At 40.4% G+C, this 23,906-nt stretch overlaps 1 protein-coding gene across 2 annotated transcripts in view; it reads right to left on the bottom strand.

Annotated features, from left to right (window-relative positions):
- Positions 1 to 23,591, bottom strand: part of TMEM65 (transmembrane protein 65) — a 63,423-nt gene extending 39,832 nt beyond the window's left edge. For both annotated transcript variants that reach the window (XM_046024677.1, XM_046024686.1), the window contains exon 1: positions 22,786 to 23,591. In XM_046024677.1, coding sequence (XP_045880633.1) covers positions 22,786 to 23,083 — 298 coding nt within the window. In that variant the 5' untranslated portion in view covers positions 23,084 to 23,591. The remainder of the gene's footprint in view (positions 1 to 22,785) is intronic.
- Between the last annotated feature and the right edge of the window lie 315 nt (positions 23,592 to 23,906).

Here is a 23,906-nt window from a genome sequence, read left to right as displayed (position 1 = left end):
AACATCTCATGGGTTTATCATTAAGAGACAAGAAGGCAATGCAAACTACACATTTTGTTTTCTATGTGTGAACTGAACAACAGATTAAGTAGTGACCAGTCACTGAGAAACTGAAAGAGTGATGTGATTGGTCATGATCGTGATGTACATCTGTTGTTACACAGTGCTTGGTAGATGGCAAAGTTTGTATTTTATACAATTACTCACAGTTAACGTACTACAGTAAATAAAATTTGAACTGTGTTGTTCAAAACTGCTATTATGTAACTAAAACCTAGTCACTGAAATTGGTGCATTTGGGGACTATGCAAAGCAAGGAATGCCTATAATAATAAAAAACTGGATTATTTAATGAAATGGGCATAAATACAGGGAAAAAACAGGGCATTAGAATTTCATATATATTATTTTTTCTACATGTATAAATTAATGGAAAATAAAAGAGAACAAGATTCTCTTCCTTAGAAGTTAAATGTTTTCCACTTAAATCACTTAATTTACTATCATTCAACTATCTGTGAAAGAATAGCTAACTAAAGCAAAGTTCAGTGATTGAATCTTATGTTTAATAAAAGTAAAATAATTTGATCATAAATCAGCTGGCAAAGCTTTTTAAAATGTGCATTCATTGCTGAAAAAAAAGTTATTAAAAACTACCAAAAAGCAAACAAAAACAACAAAAAACAAACCTTGAAGAAAATAGTCCCTAATCTCAAGGATATATAAACATATATGAGATGATTAGAGGGAAAAAAAAAATGTAAGCTTTCAAAACGGAAAATTTGTAGCCTTAAGAAATGAGAGACAGCCCCCAGGAAGAAGTTTTGAATCTGGCCTTAAAGCACTGTGAAGATTTAAATAAGTGAGGGGAGGGAGGCTTCCCTTTTCCTTCCCATACAATTCAGTCTAAAAGGCATAAAGTGGGAATCAATGAGGTAGGCAACTGTGGGGGAGGCAGGACAGGGTCTCAGAGAAAGAAGCTCAAGGGTGAGGGAGGAAGTGTTCACACAGCAGTCAGTCTGGCACAATCTGTCAGAACCCAAATACGGTGAGAAAGGCTTCCCTATGGTAAAAGAGAGGGGATGTGGCTCAGGGAGTCAGTGCAATAGCTAGGGTGAGAAGGGCATCTATATAGGAGTATGTTGGCAGTGGTGGTGATGGGATATTGGTGACATGTAAGAAGAGTGATATAATTAATAAGTATATTAAAGATAATGGGAGACAGGTATTTTTTCGTCATAGAATAGAGTTAGAAATACAGGAAGAGAGAAAACTAGGATGTACGCTGTGGCGCTAGTTCAGAATTGAAGAAACTGCTATGAACTCTCATTTTATAATATAGAGAAATAGAAATGATATTATGTATATAAATACATATATTTATATATTCACTAGCCTTGTCCACAGTGAGGGTGGAAATAGCAACACCCCAATAGCTATGAGCACATCTAATGGCCAGATCTTGGTTTCTTTTTTTTTTTTTTTAAGATTTTTATTTATTTATTTGACAGACAGATCACAAGTAGGCAGAGAGGCAGGCAGAGAGAGAGGAGGAAGAGGTTCCCCGCTGAGCAGAGAGCCTGACGTGGGGCTCAATCCCAGGAACCTGAGATCATGACCTGAGCTGAAGGTAGAGGCTTTAACCCACTGAGCCACCCAGGCGCCCCAGATCTTAGTTTCTAAATACCATTCTACAGGAAAGAAACCAGGGCTCCTTGTAACAATGGCGGATTCCAGGGCTAGAGCAGAAAAAGTCCAAGAGGAACCTGGAATATCTTATGGTGCCAGAAAATAAGGAAAAAGAAAATGTTCAAAGAGTAATGTGGATATGTCAAAAAGAGAAAGAAGCCAGTTTGAAGGGGTTCCCATTAGTGAAATACGGAATAATTAGAGGATCAAATATGATAGTAATAAATTATAAACCATTAAATAGAAAAAGAATCCATGACTATATCAATTAATTAATATAAATTAATAATTGGATTGATGAGGAATGGAATATTTCATGGACTCAGAGTAACTTCACAAAATATTTATTAATTACCAAAAGGAATATAATAACTTTATAGTAGATAAGTCAGACAGATACCACTTTCGTTAAATATTCAGAGAAAATGGTCAACCTGGAAAAGGTTAACATGACCAGGGACAAATTAAAATCATGGGCAACTGATAGGATGAAAAAGAACATAACACCACTTCTATGACATTCCTGCCAAAGATGCAAAACTGGAATCTATTCCTGAAAAAAGAGACAAAGCTAAATTGAAGTACATGCTACAAAATAACTGGTCTGTAAGCTCAAAAGTGCCAAGGTCATGAAAACCAAGTCTAAGAGGGAGGAACTGTTTCAGACGGAAGGAAATTAAAGATATGGAACAACTAAATGCAACATGTGACTTTGTGCTGGATTTTTTTGTTACAAAGGAACATTATTGGGAGAACTGATGAAAGTGAACTACTTCAGAATACTTAGATGGTAGTACATATTACATTGTGCTATATAAAGCAATGTTCTCATTTGTAGGAAACACAAGCCAAAGTATTCCAGCTGTAGTGGACAGTGCAATAGATAGTCAATCCTTAACTGCTTGAAGTCCTCCTGCTAAGAGACAGCTCTCAGTGGTCAGACATCATAGGAGACGGCCTCAGCCGAGGAATGTTGCCTCACCCAAGGCTCTGTACCCTGTCCATATCCAACAGCTCGTTTTTACAGAGGCAGCAGTCCAGACCACTCACCCAGCTCAGAACAAAAGTGAAGGGTCATCCCATCTATAGAACTCTCCACAAGGTAAACTGAGGCTTCCACTGAAACTACATCACTTTACTTGTACCTCTGCCCAAACCTACTTCCTTCCCTTCCCTTTCAAAGGTGAGGATTTCAACAGCATTCCTCAATAAACTTCCTGCATGCTAATCAGTTTCAGAAACTGCTTCCCACAGGACTCAACCTATGACAGAGATGATACAGCAACATGTCAGCAACTTATTCTCAAGTGACTCAGGGGAAAGAAAAAAAAAAAAGCTTATTGTACCATCCTTGAAACTCTGAGATTTGTTATATAAACATATAAAGAATAAATGAAACAAGATGGGATTGGGAGGGAGACAAACCATAAATGACTCTTAATCTCACAAAACAAACTGGGGGTTGCTGGGGGGAGGTGGGATTGGGAGAGGGGGAGCGGGCTATGGACATTGGGGAGGGGAGGCGAACCATAAGAGACTATGGACTCTGAAAAACAACCTGAGGGTTTTGAAGGGTCAGGGGTGGGAGGTTGGGGGAACAGGTGGTGGGTGATGGGGAGGGCACGTTTTGCATGGAGCACTGGGTGTTGTGCAAAAAGAATGAATACTGTTACGCTGAAAAAAAAAATAAATATTATTAGTATATTAAAAAAAAACATATGGAGAGAGATAAATCTGAGATTGTTTCAAAATGTTATTTTTATTTGTTTTTAAAGATTTATTTCTTTGAGAGAGAGACGGCACAGGGGCAGGGGAGGGGCAGAGGGAGAAGAAGAAAAGTGGACTCCCACTGTACATGGAACCCAACATGGGGCTTGAGCTCATGACCCTAAGATCGTGACCTAAGCAGAAATCGAGTCAGACGCTCAACTGACTGAGACACCCAGGCATCCCATGTTTCAAAAATTTTTTTTTATTTTTTTTTTAAGATTTTATTTATTTGACAGAGATTACAAGTAGGCAGAGAGGCAGACAGAGAGAGAAGAAGATTCCCTCCCGAGCAGAGAGCCCGAGGCAGGGCTTGATGTGGGGCTCGATCCCAGGACCCCGAGATCATGACCCAAGCCGAAGGCAGAGGCTTAACCCACTGAGCCACCCAGGCGCCCCCCATGTTTCAAAATTTTAAAAGCAATACAAAATTAAGTAGAGAAAACACAGAAAAGGAACAGAATGAAGGAAATCAAAAGAAAAAAATAACACTTGGGGCGCAGTACACTGAAGAAATGAAACTAACCAATGGAGGGGCACCTGGGTGGCTCAGGGTTACGCCTCTGCCTTCGACTCAGGTCATGATCTCGGGGTCCTGGGATCGAGCCCCGCGTTGGGCTCTCTGCTCAGTGGGAAGCCTGCTTCCACCTCTCTCCCTCTGCCTGCCTCTCTGCCTACTTGTGATCTCTCTCTCTGTCAAATAAAATTAAAAAAAAAAAACAAACTAACCAATGGACAGTATATTCAAGGTATTCATGGAAAATGAAATAAATAAATCTTTAAAAAAAAAAAAAAGAGTTGACTCCTTCCTTATTGATTCTCCTTCTTCAACCAACTAAAATCTGGCTTAACCCCACAGAGTTCTTATAAGACTGCTTTTGACAAAGACCTCAGTCTTTTTTATGTTTTTAAATCCAACAGACCTCTTCTTTTTCCCCACAGTCTTCCTCTTACTTGACCTATCTAAAGTATCAAATGATTCCCTCTTTCTTGAAATACTCTTTTCACTTTTCTTCTGGGATACACAATTTTTGATATTTTTCCTGTCTTTGTGAACATTCCTTCTTGGTCTATTCCTAGTTCTGGTTCTTCTTCCTCTTCCCCTCCAATAAACGTTGGTCATAGTTCTCTCCTGGATCTTCTCTTCACTCTATGTAATCTCCCTGGCCTTAGTTGCTAACTACATGAGTACGATTCCCAAATTTGCATCTTACCCTGGAGCTCCAGGGTTCATACAGCCAGTTAAATATTGGATATCTTTATATATGGTTATCTCACAAATACCCAATACCAAAGAAGCTAAAAATGTATGCATCTTCTCCATTCCAAAATCTGCTTGGGACCCCGCGTAGTCCATTCTATTGTAAATAATACCATATCTTGTCAATGGCTCAAACCAGAAATCTGAGGATCATCTTTGGTTCACCTTTTTATTTCATATCCCTGTCAGCGAACACACATTCTATTGTCCAGATAAATGTTTTAATATTTAACTCCTAAATAACCTCTCTTGAATATGTCTACCTCTTTCTAACCTTATCTCCACTAGCCTAGTTCAGGTCTCTATCACCTTTCTTGATTTCTGCAAAGTTCTCCTAATTAGTTTCCTTGCTTCTGTCTCCAGTCTAATCCTTCTACTATCCCTTTGTTGTGCTATATGCACAGTGATCTTTCCCAAATTGCAAACATGATGGCATTATTCATGATAGTTTACCTCCACAATTCTATGCACATACCCCTGATCCACCTACCTCCTACTGAGTTCTAGGTTTCAACTTGAATGTTACTTTCTATAAGGTAACATCATCCCTCTGCATTTCTCTGCTCCCTAGTTATCTCTCTGATACACTTCAGTGCCTTCTAAACCCTATTACAGCACTTAACACACTGCATTATAATTTCAAGCTAAAATATCTCTATCCCCTTTAAAACATAAACTTCATAATTTTAAGAACCCTATCAAGTGCCTCAATAATGTCAGGCAAGTATACAGCAGGACATCAAATTGTTAAATAAAAAAAAAAATTTTAATAAAATGTCAAGCACTGGGTGCCTGCGTGGCTCAGTGGGTTAAGCCTCTGCCTTCAGCTCAGGTCATGACCCCAGCGTACTGGGATCAAGTCCCGCATCGGGCTCTCTGCTCAGCGGGGAGCCTGCTTCCTCCTCTCTCTCTCTCTACCTACTTGTGATTTCTATCTGTCAAATAAATAGATAAAATCTTTAAAAAGTACTAATAAAATAAAATGTCAAGCACTAAAATGGCAAAAATTGGCATGAATTTCTCCAAAATTTTACCTGGAAGTTTTTTAACTAGTAGTAGTTTCCCAATCAAAAATAACATAAATGATTGCAACATTGTATAATTACGTTCCACTGGAAGTTAGAAAGCAAGTGGAAGCCATCTCTCTACATTTAAGGGAGTTATACTCATTCCACTGGATTTTTTTTTTAAAGAGGAGACTTAGTATATGTTTTATTTTTTTTTCTTTTTTTTTCTTTTTTTTTCCATTTTATTTATTTTTTCAGCATAACAGTATTCATTCTTTTTGCACAACACCCAGTGCTCCATGCAAAACGTGCCCTCCCCATTACCCACCACCTGTTCCCCCAACCTCCCACCCCTGACCCTTCAAAACCCTCAGGTTGTTTTTCAGAGTCCATAGTCTCTTATGGTTCGCCTCCCCTTCCAAATTTTTTTTTTTTAATAAACATATAATGTATTTTTATCCCCAGGGGTACAGGTCTGTGAATCGCCAGGTTTACACACTTCACAGCACTCACGATAGCACATACCCTCCCCAATGTCCATAGCCCCCTCCCCCTCTCCCAATCCCACCTCCCCCCAGCAACCCCCAGTTTGTTTTGTGAGATTAAGAGTCATTTATGGTTTGTCTCCCTCCCAATCCCATCTTGTTTCATTTATTCTTCTCCTATCCCCCTACCCCCCCATGTTGCTTCTCCATGTCCTCATATCAGGGAGATCATATGATAGTTGTCTTTCTCCGATTGACTTATTTCACTAAGCATGATACACTCTAGTTCCATCCATGTCATCGCAAATGGCATGATTTCATTTCTTTTGATGGCTGCATAGTATTCCATTGTGTATATATACCACCTCTTCTTTATCCATTCATCTGTTGATGGACATCTAGGTTCTTTCCATAGTTTGGCTATTGTAGACATTGCTGCTATAAACATTCAGGTACACGTGCCCCTTCGGATCACTATGTATCTTTAGGGTAAATACCCAGTAGTGCAATTGCTGGGTCATAGGGTAGTTCTATTTTCAACATTTTGAGGAACCTCCATGCTGTTTTCCAGAGTGGTTGCACCAGCTTGCATTCCCACCAACAGTGGAGGAGGGTTCCCCTTTCTCCGCATCCTCTCCAGCATCTGTCATTTCCTGACTTGTTAATTTTAGCCATTCTGACTGGTGTGAGGTGATATCTCATTGTGGTTTTGATTTGTATTTCCCTGATGCTGAGTGACGTGGAGCACTTTTTCATGTGTCTGTTGGCCATCTGGATGTCTTCTTTGCAGAAATGTCTGTTCATGTCCTCTGCCCATTTCTTGATTGGATTGTTTGTTCTTTGGGTGTTGAGTTTGCTAAGTTCCTTATAGATTTTGGATACTAGCCCTTTATCTGATGTGTTGTTTGCAAATATCTTCTCCCATTCTGTCAGTTGTCTTTTGGTTTTGTTAACTGTTTCCTTTGCTGTGCAAAAGCTTTTGATCTTGATGAAATCCCAATAGTTCATTTTTGCCCTTGCTTCCCTTGCCTTTGCCGTTGTTCCTAGGAAGATGTTGCTACGGCTGAGGTCGAAGAGGTTGCTGCCTGCATTCTCCTCAAGGATTTTGATGGATTCCTTTCTCACATTGAGGTCCTTCATCCATTTGGAGTCTATTTTCGTGTGTGGTGTAAGGAAGTGGTCCAATTTCATTTTTCTGCATGTGGCTATCCAATTTTCCCAGCACCATTTATTGAAGAGGCTGTCTTTTTTCCATTGGACATTCTTTCCTGCTTTGTCGAAGATTAGTTGACCATAGAGTTGAGGGTCGACTTCTGGGCTCTCTATTCTGTTCCACTGATCTATGTGTCTGTTTTTGTGCCAGTACCATGCTGTCTTGATGATGACAGCTTTGTGGCATCACAATTCCGGACTTCAAGCTCTATTAGTATATGTTTTAAAATGCACTACAGAGCTGGGAGAGATATTAGATAGAGATCATATCATTAAACCCTTGTTATAGTGATGAGAGAACAAGCCTGAAAAAAAGAAGACTTACAAGCCCAAGGTGTTCCTTCCATTATGGATAATGGACTAGTAGAATTGAGATATATACAAAATACAGTGTAGTGAAGCAAAATTTTCCTGTCCCCTTCTAGGTCCTGGTAGCTAGATTAAGAATCAAACTGACATGAGATATATTAACAGAAGAAAATTAAATTTAACTTAATTATGTAGGGGGAATCCACACTGATGTGGTGGCTCAGTTGATTAAGTGTCTGCCTTTGGCTCAGGTCATGATCCCAAGGTCCTGGGACAGAAACCATGGTGGGGTACCTGCTTAGCAGGGAGTCTACTTCTCCCTCTCCCTCTGCCTGCCACTCCTCCTGCTTGTGTGTGAGCTCTCTTGCTCTCTCTCTCTTTCTCTCTCTCTGTGAAATAAATAATAAAATCTTTACAATTAAAAAAAAAATCCAAAGACAGGCGAAATGACGTATACATGTCATTCTGAACTAAGAAAAAAAGGGTAGGGATCTGGAACTTCAAAGGGAAGGAATGCAATTTACAAAAGATAACAAAGAGTAAACATTTGGGAAACAAGTATTTGCTGGGCCACTCAGAAACAACGGGACAGAGAAGACAGAGCAAACAAGCCTTGCCACGTTCCTCCCTGTCAACCATACCTAATTTATATAACAGTTCTCTATGGTGATAGCTTTCTTCCTGGAGCAGGTCTTCTACCTAAAATATTTTAGGCAGTTGTAAGGGAAGTAAAGAACCTTCCCTGAATCTGCTGGGTTTTAATTGCTTTTAACTCAAAAATAATCTTCATGCCAAAGTGGTCCATCATGGGGCAGCCTGCCCTTGGCCCCTATCACATATATACACATACACACACATACATACACACACACTCTTCATGTTATTAAAACAATCCCTTTCCTTTATACTACATACTGCAATTAATGTCCAAATTTTTCAATAAATAAGTTACAAATAAGTGTAGGGGTCAGCTAGCTAAGGCCTTCAGGCCAAATCCAGCCTTTTTTTTTTTTTTTTTTTGTATAGTCAGTGAGCTAAAAATTATTTTACATTTTAAATAGTTGGAAGAATAGCCCTTAGCCACTATTATCAAACACTGAATGGTTATGGAAATTACCTGTGGTCATGATAATATTTCTTAAGAAATTCAACCCAAAACAGCACTTGACTGTGAAATATTAAACAGTAGTCATTGGAAGACAAATAATATTTGATTCACAAGGAATGTTAAGCTGCTTTATATACTTCCCTTACTGTTAAAAATTAAGAGGCAAGATCTTTATTTCCACAGAAATATGTAGCAGCTTCATTTTCCTAGCTCAAACCACAATTCCAGCAGCACTCTTCAAACCTCCATGCAAGAGCTGTATTTCAAAATCCATTTAACTGTGCAATTGAGGAGCTTCTACCTACCACAAATTGGAAAGGATTAATCTACAATGTAATATGTGAAAAGACAAATATCAAGAGAAGAATCTAATAGAATTCCATGTCTTCTAAGCAATCAATATGTTCATTTAAAATCATGGGCTTGCAACTGATGCCAATATTTGGAGGTACCCAACGATGTGAAAAAGACATTTTCAAAGATGAAATACGTAAAATCTCATTATAGATTGGCATTAACACATAATATCTGCAAACAATTTTGACAATAAGGAACACTAATATTGAACCCCAATTAAGCTAAATGTTATCCTCCAAAAATAATTCCATCTTCCTCATTAGAAGAGCTATGTTTTAAAAAAATTGTACTCAAGTTATTTATTATATTTTTATTTTGCCAATTAAAATCTGTGGAAGGATCTGTACTCAAGGAACTATAGAAGTTTGATGAAAGAAATTGAAGAAGACACAGAAAGATGAAAGACCATTCCATGCTCATGGATCAGAAGAATAAACATTGTTAAAATGTCCATACTGCCTAGAGCAATCTATACTTTCAGTGCCATCCTGATCAAAACTCCACCAGCATTTCAAAGAGCTGGAACAATCCTAAAATTTGTATGGAACCAGAAGAGACCCCGCATTGTTGAGGAAATATTGAAAAAGAAAACCAAAACTGGGGGCATCACGTTGCCTGATTTCAAGCTTTACTACAACACTGTGATCACCAAGATAGCATGGTACTGGCATAAAAACAGACACATAAAGCAATGGAACAGAGTAGAGAGCCCAGATATGGACCCTCAACTCTATGAGGTCAAATAACCTTCGGCAAAGCAGGAAAAAATATACAGTGGAAAAAAGACAGTCTCTTCAACAAATGGTGCTGGGAAAATTGGACAGCGATATGTAGAAGAATGAAACTTGACCATTCTCTTATACCATACACAAAGATAAACTCGAAATGAATAAAAGACCTGAATGTGAGGCAGGAATCCATCAGAATCATAGAGGAGAACATAGGCAGTAACCTCTTTGATAATCAGTCACAGCAACTTCTTTCAAGACATGTCTCCAAAGGCAAAGGAAACAAAAGCAAAAATGAATTTTGGGGACTTCATCAAGATCAAAAGCTTCTGCACAGCAAAGGAAACAGTCAACAAAACAAAGAGGCAATCCACGGAATGGGAGAAGATATTTGCAAATGACAGTACAGACAAAAGGCTGATATCCAGGACCTATAAAGAACTTCTCAAATTCAACACACACAAAACGATAATCATGTCAAAAAATGGGCAGAAGACATGAACAGGCACTTCTCCAAAGAAGACATACAAATGGCTAACAGACACATGAAAAAATGTTCATCATCATTAGCCATCAGGGAGATTCAAATCAAAATCACATTGAGATACCACCTTACACCAGTTAGAATGGCCAAAATCAACAAGACAGTAAAGAAAATGTATTGGAGAGGATGTGGAGAAAGGGGAACCCTCTTACACTATTGGTGGGAAGGCAAGTTGATGCAGCCACTTTGGAAAACAGTGTGGAGATTCCTTAAGAAATTAAAAATAGAGCTACACTATGACCCTGCAATTGCAGGGTCTGTATTTACCCCAAAAATACTGATATAGTGAAAGGAAGGGACATCTGTACCCCAATGTTCCTAGCATCAATGGCCACAGTCACCAAACTGTGGAAAGAGCCAAGATGCCCTTCAACGGACAAATGGATAAAGAAGATATGGTCCATATATACTATGGAGAATTATGCCTCCCTCAGAAACAATGAATACCTAACTTTTCTATCAACATGGACGGGACTGGAAGAGATTATGCTGAGTGAAATAAGTCAAGTAGAGAGAGTCAAGTATCATATGGTTTCACTTACTTATGGAGCATAAGGAATAACATGGAGGACATGGGGAGATAGAGAGGAGAAGTGAGTTGGGGGAAATTGGAGGGGGAGACAAACCATGAGACTGTGGACTCTGAGAAACAAAGTGAGGGTTTTGGAGGGGAGAGAAGTGGGGGGGGTTGGATGAGCCTGGTGGTGAATATTATGGAGGACATGTATTGCATGGAGAACGGGGTGTGATGCATAAACAATAAATGCTGGAACACTGAAAAGAAATAAAATAAAATAAAATGGGGGGAAAATAAATAAAAATTAAAAAAAATAAAGAACAACAACAACAAAAAATCTGTGGAAATTTGTTTTCTCTCTTACATAAATACTATATTAATATCCTCAATTTTGCCTTTTGGTCTACAGTACCTAAAATATTTACAACTGGCCCTGTAGAAAAAGTTTGCCAACATTAGTTCCGCAAGAAAGGAAATATTTTTTAATTTCTAAAAGACTAACACCGAAATTAAGACAAAGCAGTGTTTTCAGTAATTCTCTCTTCAACCTATTCAAATATGTCCCCCTACCAAAGAGATATTTCCAGGGTCACCAGGGTCACACTTCCTTGTAAACAAATTCCATCTTACTAGCCCTCTCAGCACCATACATCATAGCAGATTATTTCCACATTCTTCGCTTCAAAACTCTTTGCTTTTCCTAATTTCACTGGATGCCCTTCTTCATAATCTTCTTTGCTGGCTCCTATTCTTCTGACTTTGAAATTCTGGAGCTTCAGTCTCAGTCATGGGCTTTTTCCTCTTCTCTATCTAAAGGTTGGCAAACAGTTTCTGTAAAGAGATTCTAAATATTTTAGGCTTTAGGGGGCCATTATGGTCTCTATCAGGACTACCGAACTCTGCCATTATAGCACAAAAGCGTCCACAGGAAATAGATAAATGAATGAGTGTGGCTCTACTGTAATAAACTTTATTTACAAGCAGAAGTGGCAAACTAGATTTGCCTGTGGCCCATAGTTTTCCCACCCCTTATCTAGACTCTCAACCTGGGTGCCCTCCTCTCCCCATGATAAGTAGCATCTACATATAACTGTTGATAGCCACACTTACATTTGCAGCCTCAATTTCCCATATGAATTCCAGATTTATGTGAACACACACATACACACACACACACCCCTAATCTATTTTTCTCCAGTCTTCTTTCCAGCAGTTAATAGCACTACCTTTCACTCAATTACTATAGGCAGAAACCTGAGTCATCACTTACTATTTCCTTAGCCTTAATTACCTGTCCCTTTCTAACTCATCAGCAGTCCTATCAATTCCCTCTCAAATATACATCTTGAATCCATCCTCTTCTCTTCATCTCCATGGCTGCGAAGTCTAAGCCCTCAACATCACTAGCTCAAAATACTGCAACAGTTTCCTTAGCGGTCTCCTAGCTTACGCATTTGCACCCTCCAGTTTGTTCTCTAAAAGCAGCCAAGTGCTTTTTAAATTCCATTACTTCACTCTGTTTCAACTCAGGAATGGCCTTCATACAGTTTACCTAGAAAGGCCCTGACTAATCTTGCTTTCTACCTACCTGCCTATCTCATCTCATTCCACACTCTCCTTTGTTCTTTAAATTGCATTCATGTTTGCCTTCTGTCAATTTCGACACTGTTCCAAGGCTCTTCCTATCTCAGGGTCTTGGTATTTGCTTTTCCTTCTTCTCAGAATGCTCTTCCTCTTACTGTGTGAATGAGTGGTTTCTCATCAATCCTTTCTTTTCAGCTTAAATGTCACCTACAAAAAGGCCTTCCCAGATCACCTTATCTAAAGAAAGTGTCATTCTGTTTATTATCTAATAGCACACACTATCAATTATCTTGCTTATTTACTTTATTGTTCATATCTTCCCTTTCTCAAAATGGTAAGCTTTATGAAAGTATTTTGCCAAATTAATTCTCTGATATACCCCCAACAGCTAGCATGTCTATTATAGGTAGGTACAATAACAAATATTTGCCAAATAAATAAATTTTCAAAGCTGGAAACCTTTCCTATGAATAGTGTTTTGCATATTTTTTTAAAAATCCAACAACTCCCTTAGAAAATTTAAGGAAATTAAAATTATTTAATTTTAAGAAATTAAATTTCTTAAATGAAAATTTAAGGAAAATAAAATTAAAATGTATTGGGGAGGTGCTGGGGGCTCAGTTGGTTGGGCATCTGCCTTCAGCTCAGGTAGTGATCCCAGGGTCCTAGAATTGAGCTCCACATTCGGCTAGCTCCCTACTCAGTGGGGAGCCTGCTTCTCCCTCTCCCTCTGCTGCTTCCCCTGCTTGTGCTCTCTCACTCTCTTTCACTCTGTCAAATAAATAAATAAAATCTTTAAAAAAAAAAAAAAGAAACTTATGTCAGCAGTCTCAAATACTAGTTTTCAGACTCTTCTGAAACTCTCACATATAAACTTTTTAAGAGGTTTATAAACCTTTTTTGCATATTGATTTTTACTCTGACTTCCCTTATCTTCAAAGTAACAATACCATATTCGCTTTTCTATTGAATGTTGTATATTGTAAAATATACAGAAGACAGACTAAGGGATGTTAACCAGCACATGAGACTTTTATTGAGCATTTGAGGTGCTATTTTTTCCCCCAATATGTGTAAAAATCCCAAGTCTGAGTACCCAGAAAGGTGTAATTAAAAAACTAAATTAAAAACTACTCTGCCACACAAGTTGTAGGATCTTGGAAACTCTGAGCCTCGGTTTCTTAGTCTATAGAAAAAAAAATTCCTTCTCTCTCTGAGATAAATAAACAAAATAATTACCTGAAAATTCACTTAGCTCGGTATGTCTGGCACATAGCAAATACTCCGTAAGTGCTAACTAATGGTAGTAAAGATGACATTAGCAACAGCAACAGTGGCAGTAACAGGATGTCTTCTATAAAATATAAGAACCATTATACAACAGAAGTTGTGTTACAAAATACTAGACTTTTTTTAGACTGTTTTTAAAATTATAAATGTTTCTAATAACACGATATATTAGATAATCTACCCTAAAACTCAGAAGACAGAAAATGTAAACCAAGTAAGGGCACATTCTAATTTAAATTTCTCTGAAACTTTAAAAACAGTTAATGTCTCAGTTAACTACCTTTTATGTACTTAAAACAATAATCCTTCGAACAATCATATCCAGATGTTAGCAAAAAATACAAGATCTACAGTGTAAGATCTGAGAAGTCAAAAGCTCAATAACAACATGATAAATACAATTGGTTAGCAAGAGAGCAGTGGTCTGATGACCTTCAAGTGTCTATCAGGAGTAAATCCTATTAGGAAACACAGGGGGATGAAAAAAAGAAGGAAAGAGAAGGGAAAAAAAAAAACACTATGGAAAAGTAACAAAGAGTATACATTAGAAACAGTAACAGAGATAGCAAGAAGCAGACCTCCTTTACATAGTAGAAAAGAGTTTAACACAACCACAAAGGATGAATGAAAACAGAATTGTCTGAGGGCACCTGAGAGTGGGAGGAGGGGCTTATAATCCCCACACATTCACTACCACTATGACAGATTCTAAAAAACATGCCAACTGAAAAGGCACAGTGTTCTGGAGGCATTTGGTGTGATGACTAGTATGCCTACAAATAGAAGTAGCCCCAAAGAAAAATATTAAAATATAGTATATAAAGACACTGGCATCTGGTAGAAGCTAAATTGTGCTCATTATACTCTTACTAAGGTAGAAAAAAATGCAATAAATTCAAACATGCCACTACCAAAAGCCATCAAAGTAGAGTTTAAGGGAAATGATGTCTTGTTACCTGTAATGTCCTTTGCCTAGAAGGATCTCTCATTTACCAGATGATTTGGGATAACTAAGTTATTGTATTTTAACATACAACTACTTGTTCTTACGTGGTTGTTAATTAACTTAAAACAGACAAACCTATGAGTCAAAGACAAGGCCACAGTTCTATAAATCTACATACTAATTAATTCAGCTGAATTGAGCAAGATGCTAATAAAATCTGCATTCAGGGATTTAGTCCCTATTGTTCCAGTTGGCTTTACACTATGACATGCCAAAGAAAACCAGACAAGTGTGTGGTTATACAAACTCACCACTATTATTTTTTAAAAGATTTTATTTATTTATTTGACAGAGAGATCACAAGTAGGCAGAGAAGCACGCAGAGAGAGAGGGGGAAGCAGGCTCCGAGCAGAGAGCCGAGCAGAGAGCTGGATGCAGGGCTTGATCCCAGGACCCTGGGATCATGACCTGAGCCCAAGGCAGAGGCTTAACCCACTGAGCCACGCAGGCACCCCCAAACTCACCGCTATTTTTAGAAAATCCGAAACAGGGATGCCTGGGAGGCTTAGTCGGTTAAGTGTCTGCCTTTGGCTCAGGTCACGATCCTGGGGTCCTGGGACTGAGTCCCTCATCAGCTTCCTTGTGTGGCTGGGAGCATGCTTCTTCCTCTGCCTGCTGCTCTCCCTACTTGTGTGTGCACTTGCTCACTCTTTCTCTCTCTTTCTCTCTCTCTCTGATAAAAAAATAAATGAATAAAATCTTTAAAAAAAAAAAAAAGAAAGAACACCTAAAACAATTTTCACTAATAACGGTTCAATATTAGTTATGCCAACGCACAAGATCATCCATTATCTCTAGTTCTACCTAACTTTCTGAATAAGCCTATAAACTGCAGACCTATTATTTTAATTTTCCTATACACAGATTTGTTTATAAAAATCTGCTTCTCATAACTGCTATAAAAAGTAAACAATAAGTGACTAGTGAGGCGGACAACACCAAATTAATTGCTGGTGATTTAAACTGAAACAGTGTTGAATTTTTCCGAAGCCATATTTTCTAAGCATCTAATATTTAGAATTTCATCAAGAACTTAGGAGTGAAGGAGTAACACACAATCAAGGAAAACAGTTATCACAGCACTCATTTATTTGACAGAGAAGTGAGGAGTCTGATAGGTAGGTAATGAGTTACTTCGCTGTCTTTACCAGAGACAAATAAATGTAAAATAAAGCAATAAGCCTGAAGCACAGAGAATAAGCAGATGATAGCAAGTATCAATGGATGAGAGAAGAGAAGGACAGATAAGGCAGAGGATGCAATGGCTCTCCACCAGGGCAACTTTGCTATACTCCTCCCCTTACCCCCAACCCAGAGACATGACTGGCTGCACACTGCGGCTGAGGAAGGTGGGAGGACACTACTGGCATTTCGTGGATAGAGGACAGGGATGTTACTAAATATCCCGTGTGGAGGACTGCCCTGGCAACCAAGAATTAATCCAGCCCAAAGTGTCAACACTGCCAAGGTTGAGAAATCTTGATACAGAAAAAGAAGTCCTATACATCTCAAATATAAAAGGAATCACTGTACTAGCACTCAGTACAAGAATGAATGTTCAAAAGTCTTGTATGTTAATAGTATCCATTAATAAAGACAAAAGATTCCAACAGAAATGGTTGATTTTAACATACTGATATAAAGGAACCAACTGCAATTATTAGGTATGGTTACCTACATGGAATGCTCCTAATTTCCCTTCCTTGAATTTACACTGGTCTTAGTGATTTGCTTAACCAACAGCATGCAGCAGAAATGACATTCTGGGACTTCCAAGACTAGGTCGTAACAAGTCTGTGGTAGGTTAAAGAATGGCCCCCAAATAAATCCACATCCTAATCCTCTAACCTGTGAATACCTTATTTTACATGGCAGAAGAGATTTTGCAGGTGTACTAAACTAAGGATTTTGAAAGAGATTATCCAGGGTTATCTAGGTGGATCCTAAATGTAATCACGTAAGTCCTATAAGGTGGAAGCAAAAAGGTAAATGAAGGAGAGGATGATGTGACAACAAAGGCGGAAATCCGAAAGATGTGGCCAGGAACCAAGGACTGCAGCAAGCTGGAAGAGACAAGTAACAGATTCTCCCCCAGAGTCTCCAGAAGGACTGAGTGTTGCTGACACTTTTATTTTGGCCCCCTTAAGTCTTATTTTGGACTTTAGATCTCTAGAACTCTAAGAGAATAAACCTGTGCTGTTTTAAGCCACCAGATTTGTGGTAACTTGTTATGGCAGCAACAGAAAACTAATATAAAATCTTACAGCTTCTGGAGCACCTGGGTGGCTCAGTCATTAAGTCTCTGCCTTCAGCTCAGGTCATGATCCCAGCAACCTGGGATCACGCCCCACATTGGGCTCCCTGCTCAGTGGGAGGCCTGCTTCTCCCCCTCCCACTGCCCACCCCCAGTTTGTGTTCCTTCTTTCCCTGGTTCTGTCAAATGAATAAATAAAATCTTAAAAAAAAAAAAAATCTTACAGCTTCTGTGTAGCCATCTTGGAACTTTTTCTCTTTGAGTCCTGACCACTCAATTATCTAAGGACTAGAGTCATCTCAAGAATGTTGTGCTAGTGAGGTCATGTGCATTTACTCTGGTCAACCACTCCAGAGGAGCCCAGCTTCTAGCCATCTCCACCAAAGTATCAGACATATGAGTAAAAGCATCTTGGACCCTGGGACCAGCACATCTGCCAGCTATAATTTATGAAGTGACCTCCACAGATAGCACATGAAACATGAAGAATCATCCAGCCAAGCCCTGCCTATGTTGCTGATCTCACAAAATCATGAAATGTAATAGAACGTTATTTGTTCTATTACAAAACGTTATTTTTTCTAGTTATTTGTTCTATGACTAAAACGTTGTTTTAAGTCACACATAACTCTGAACATCAAGGTATATGTGAGTGATGATTAGAAATTGTCAAGTAGGGGGGCGCCTGGGTGGCTCAGTGGATTAAGCCGCTGCCTTCGGCTCGGGTCATGATCTCAGGGTCCTGGGATCGAGTCCCACATGGGGCTCTCTGCTCAGCGGGGAGCCTGCTTCCCTCTCTCTCTCTCTGCCTGCCTCTCTGCCTACTTGTGATCTCTCTCTGTCAAATAAATAAATAAAATCTTAAAAAAAAAAAAAAAAAAGAAATTGTCAAGTAGCACATATCCATTTTATAATGGAAGGGAAAAAATCCTATTTGTGTTAGCTATTTTCTGCTGGCAGTAATCCCTAGAATTAAAACTACTCCACTATGTCAGTAACTCTAAAATATTCAGAATTTAGTTTGTTGGAATATACTGCTATAATTAGGTTCTTTCCATATTAGTAAAATAACTGATTGTAGCAAAATTTCATTTAACTTATCTGAGCCCATGATACAGAAGCTCTCAGCTTTAAAAAAAAAAAAAAAGCGCTCAGCTTATTAGACATAGTTCATTCTTTCTGAGTCAATTCATACTTCATATCCTTATCCTGCTTCTTCCTCTCTTGCTGGGTCTACGGTGAGTTACACCTTATTCCTCTTTTACTATTTCAACCAAAGCCCTGAAATATCTTTATTCGCATATCTTAATTTGGAATATGAAATGTTTTTCTTGCTCTCTTTTTATTCTCTTTGAGCAAAACCAAGATTTTCTCCAATTCGTCCCAGAAACCAATAGCTTAACCGAGTTGCTACTTTCTTACATTACCATGGGCTGAGAAAAATGAGGATACTCTTGTTAAAGAGTCCAAGATCCCCAGTGAATCAGAACTCAATGAAAAGTCTTGTTTTTAAGTGTTCTAAGTATCTACTTTAATATCAGATTTTAATCTTCCAGCCTTTCATTTTGCCAAAGGCCTCTTGTTGTATATGGCAAGTTCTCAAAATGAAACATTCTACCTTAATAATCACAAAAGGTGAGAATGACAAGATTAAGTTTAGAATTACACGGTATATCTATACAGATGTAGATAAATGGCTTTTAAAAAGCAAATTTAAAACATACACAATTACCACTTACACAGAAACATAAAACAACGCAAGCTGAATAAGATCTAACATTAACAGAAAAACTGCTCTATTCGCCTCCATACATTTCTTACCTACTATATGTAAATGAAATCTCATTTTAAAAATACCTGAGTACATGGACATGGCGGGGGCGGGGCGGGGGGGCGGTGGTGTGCTATGGTGAGTGCTGTGAAACATGTAAGCCTGTTGATACACAGACCTGTACCCCTGGGGCTAATAATACATTATATGTTAACAAAAATAATTTTAAAAAATACCTGGAGTACACATATTCCCTAAAAACCTCCTTTTTTCAAATCATATCTTTCACTGTGCCTCCTCCAATGCCAACTATTATGTCTCTGTGTAATTCTCCAAAAACCATTAATTTTAACACCTTTAAGTAAGTGTGGAAGGCAGCCTCCAAGATGATTTCCACCTCCTGGTATCTGCACCCTCTTGCTATGTACCAGGACAAAAGACATGGACTATCTCTTCTAAGACTGGGTTATAAAAGATTGTGGCTTCCAGCTTAGGCTCTCCCTCTCTCCTATCACTCATTCTGGGGGAAGGCAGCTACCATGTTGAGAACACTTAAGCCATGTAGAGAGGCCCACATGGCAAGAAATGAGACTTCCCGCCAACAGCCATGTGAGTGAGCCTTCGTGAAAATGGACCCTCCAGCCCCAGGCAAGACTTCAGCTGATATAGCCCCAGTTAACAGTTTGATTCAAACAACTTTGTGTGGGGATGCCCTGAGTCAGACATCCTACTGAGCCTATACAAGATTCCTGATCCCCAGAAACTGTGAGATAGAACATGTCTGTTTAAGCCACCATGTTTAGGGTAATTTGTCATATAGTAATGTATAACTAATACAATGAGCAATGCTTATTCTTCAAAATCCAAACTCGTATGTTTCAAAAGTTAAAAAAAAATTATAACTAGAAATAGTAATTGCAAAAATTGGGAGAAAATTTTGTTTTTAAAATCTTGCTAATATTGGAAGGCCACTGTAATGTCAGTTTGCCAGTCCTACTTATAAAAACAATGAACCAACAAAGTACTATCAGGAAACTATGGACTATTTCTGGAACAACAAAGATCAGGTTGAGGAGGTACATTTCTAAGTCAGCATCAACTTTTTTAAAAATGGGAAGGAAATCATTTTGTAATTTAAAAATCACAATATCCTATTTAACTTCGATAAGACATCCCACAAAGCTTGCCGTATCTCTTTAGAATCTTGTAAAGCTTTATCTTGTCACAGACCATATCACATGCCTACTGATAAACACAAAAGAAAGATAAGGACAACTGTACCAAATCTCAACAACAGATTTCACAGGCGTATCAAAGCATAGATGATTTTTTCCTGTAATGTTTCCACACCAAATCCAAAACACTGCCTTCACTCATACAAGCACACTCTCCGAGAACACATAAGATTTCCTATAATACAAAAGTCATTTTAATATAATTTATTTAATTAGAAAATGCATTTAGTACACACACATTTAGTACAGGAGTCAAGTCGGGTATTTAAAAACATCTAAAAAGTAACAATAAAAGAAAAACGTGGGAGTTTTGCATTTGACTTGGGGGAAAAATGATTTCAGTGATCTCCACAGGAATTCTACGTATTGATAATTGAACACGATAAGGAACACGAAGACTACTAAAATTAAAGCAGCAGCATCAACAAGTATCATTTGAGTCAACAAGCAATAATTTAGTTACCAATACCGGCAAAAACAGGTGATTTAAACTTCGAAGTTCTTTAGCTTATGAATAGGAGATAAGCATTTTAACTACGACATCGGTTTCCTCTATCTTTGCCAGCTTATCTTGAACAAAGGAGACAAATTACTAACTTCACCCTCAAAATTACATACTTAATAAGTTTATTGATGCTAACTGATCTCCACTGACTGAAGTTTATAGGCCTTTAAAACGGTGCCAGATTTAAAACTCTCTTCACTGGAAAATGCAGTAATACTACTGCCTGTGCTCAAACAATAAGGCATGAGGTAAAATTTATCCAATTGTAGCACAGGATGTGCTTTTCAAGAATTGTCATAAAATTATATCACTAGGGCCCTGCAAACTTGTAACGATGTAAATGCAGAAGAATTCCCAAGAAATTAGAGATAAGGCCAAATGTATGTTCAAATGGTGTTGTCCACGGAGAAAACATTTCTAAAATCATTGTCACAGCATATATGACTGGTTATATTGTTTTCCCAAGAGCAAATTTTCAGAACTCAGTTTTTTAAAACCACACAATGAATACAAACATACCTTACAAATATGCTAGTATTCAATTACTGCTTCATATAATGGCATGATTACACCCTTAAAAACTGAACTGATTATGATGTTACATTTTTCCCTTAAAGCATTGTGCACAGACAACATCTGGAATATCCCTTGTTGTAAATTGGTCCACAATTCCCTGAATAGAAAAAAAAAGCAGTTCAAAGGTGTAACTAAGAAAAAGTTTCCAAAGAAGCAGTATAGTAGGTAAGTCATGCTTATGTGACCTTCCTTCACTCCTGTACATCCGCCAAAGAAACACTTTCAAGTGCCCCTGACAAATCAAATGCCATGTTCCAATCAGTGTTCTCTAAACTTAGGAATGTATGGGATGTTTATCTACCTATCAACTTTGAGGGGGTAAACGTTTTTTAAAAATGTCAAATACATCAGAATGTAACATACAACAGCCATGTATTTTGTCTGTATTATGTATTTTGTCTGTACTGCTGTATTTAAACTGCAAAAATATTTTAAGGTGGCTTACTCCTTTCATCCTTTTGATTTTCTGAATTCTTAGCTTTTTCACCTGCACTCAAATTCAGACCTACAGTATTCTGCACTGGTTTTAAAAATATCCTATTTTAACATGTTAGCTTAAAAATAGCCTTGCTTTCTCCCTTCCACATTACTTTAAAGCAGAAGTCTGCTTTTCATTGTAGAGCCTGATTCCCAGAAAAATACCTTCTTATTTGGGAGCCTGGGTGGCTCAGTTGGTTAAGCAACTGCCTTTGGCTCAGGTCATGATCCCGGAGTCCCGGGATCGAGTCCCACCCACATCGGGCTCCCAGCTCCACGGGAAGTCTGCTTCTCCCTCTAACCTTCTCCCCGCTTATGCTCTCTCACTCTCTCAAATAAATAAATAAAATCTTTAAAAAAAAAAAAAAACCTTCTTATTTACTTCATTCTCTCAACCTCTGGGGAAACAACAAAAACTGGAGTTTAACTTGTGCAGCGCCGAACCTACAGGGGCTTGCAAGTTAGGTATCTGCAGTTGCTGGTTTGATCCATTCTTTCCATTTCCCAGGAAAATGTTTCCTTTGGCTGCTTAGTTTCATACAACTAGATGTGTGTGCAAACACACAGCTGAGAGCATCTCTGCCTTAGGAAGCAATACCCCTTCTTTTGACACCCATACACCTCGGTTTGATAACCTTTCAAGAAAGTTTCTTCCTGCCCTCGGGTTTGCAGCACTTCTCAAGCAGGCACGGCATGCCACCTGCGTGGCTGCACGTTCACAAGAAAGCAGCAAGGGCCTGGGGGACAGGAGGGCTGGGGAGGACAGGCACACAACAAATCAAAGCACAATCAAAACACTATCCGTGCACGATCTGGGCTCAAACTCGGCTTCTGAGACTGGGGAGGAACCAGCCAAGCGTCTGTCCTGGCTGCCGGGCAAGATCCGCGCCTGTCCTACCTGCCCTAGGGGCACACAGGAGGCGGAAAGCGTCCCCCCCCCCCAACCCCCCGCCCCCAGGCCCGGACGTCCCAGGCTCAGGGCCAGGCGGGCGATGGGAGCTGGGGGTAGGGGTCCCGGGCCGAGGGGCCGAGGATTCCCAGGGCGCCGACGGGGGGGTGGGGACGCCAGGTCCCCAGGCTCGCCCCTCATTCGACCCCCTTACCTTGCGCGATGGCAATGGACTCGAAGCGGTGCAACTCCTTGAGCAGGCAGCTCCTCTCCGTGGAGTGCAGGCTGTAGATGAAGTCGCGCGCGCCCTGCGCCGTGTTCAGCGCCTCTATGGGCTCCTTCTTGGGGTGGGTGCCCAGCCCTCGGGAGCCGCCGGGGGCCGCGAGCGCCAGCAGCCCCCGCCCGCAGCAGCACCAGGACGGCGGGCGGGGCGCGGCGGCGGCGGCGGCTGCCGAGCCCGGCCTCAGGCTGCGTGCGGTCCGGCTCCTCAGCAGCGGCAGCAGCCGGGACATGGCGGGCTGAGGAGCGGGGACCCCCGCGGCAGTCCCGGAGGGCGACTTCTGGCGAGGCAGGGGGAAGAAGGAGCTAGGCTCGGCCCGACCCCGCCCCGATGTCCTCCTGACTGGCAGCTGAGACGCCGGGCACCATGCACTCTCCGGGCCCGCGCGGCGATCGCCTCCTTTTCGGTGCCCCTTCCCTTCCGAAAGGCCCGCGGCGGCGTCGGTCCCTCGGACGAGAAAAACTTTCTGTGAGGCGGCCGGGCCGGGAGAGGGCGGGTAGGCGGTGCGGGCGGGCGCCTCCCGGTTGAGGAGGGGCGGCGCGGGCGGGCGGATTTGGCTAGGGTTTGTCTCTGTCAGTTTGATCTTCCAGAGGGATGAGTCAGCCACGCGCCGCCCTCCTTCGGCGCCGCCCTCCGCTCCTGCCGGCTTTCCCACCCTCTTGCCTGCCTTCGTCGGCGCTCGGTAAGGCTCCCGCGCCCTCAAAGCCGCCGCGCTCCCAGGCCGCAGCCGCCGCCGCTACCCCTAGCGGCCGTACTGGGGCTAACAGGGCGGGGCGAAGGGACGGGGCGGGGCCGCGCAAGCGCAGTCCCCGAGGTCTCGGGTGGCCCTCCCACCGGAGTTAGGAGGGTGCACAGGAGTCCCCACCCCTCCGGTGCGTGATGGTGGAGGGACAGATAGCGCGCATCTTGCTTGGTCGTAGTCCGCTCCGCCCTAGCACCAGGACTAAACCTGGGGCGTGTTCTAAACAGTGCCCCAGCGTGAGCCCCCCTCCCCTCGCCCCGCACGGGCCTCGCCGCCGCTCGGAACCTCGCTGAGGGCAGCGTCCTGCGCGGAC

This window comes from Meles meles, chromosome 1 (assembly GCF_922984935.1).
Source record: "Meles meles chromosome 1, mMelMel3.1 paternal haplotype, whole genome shotgun sequence".
In the NCBI taxonomy this organism is placed as follows: domain Eukaryota; kingdom Metazoa; phylum Chordata; class Mammalia; order Carnivora; family Mustelidae; genus Meles; species Meles meles.
The sequence above is the reverse complement of the archived record's forward strand: the minus strand, read 5'-3'. Positions and strand labels throughout refer to the sequence as shown.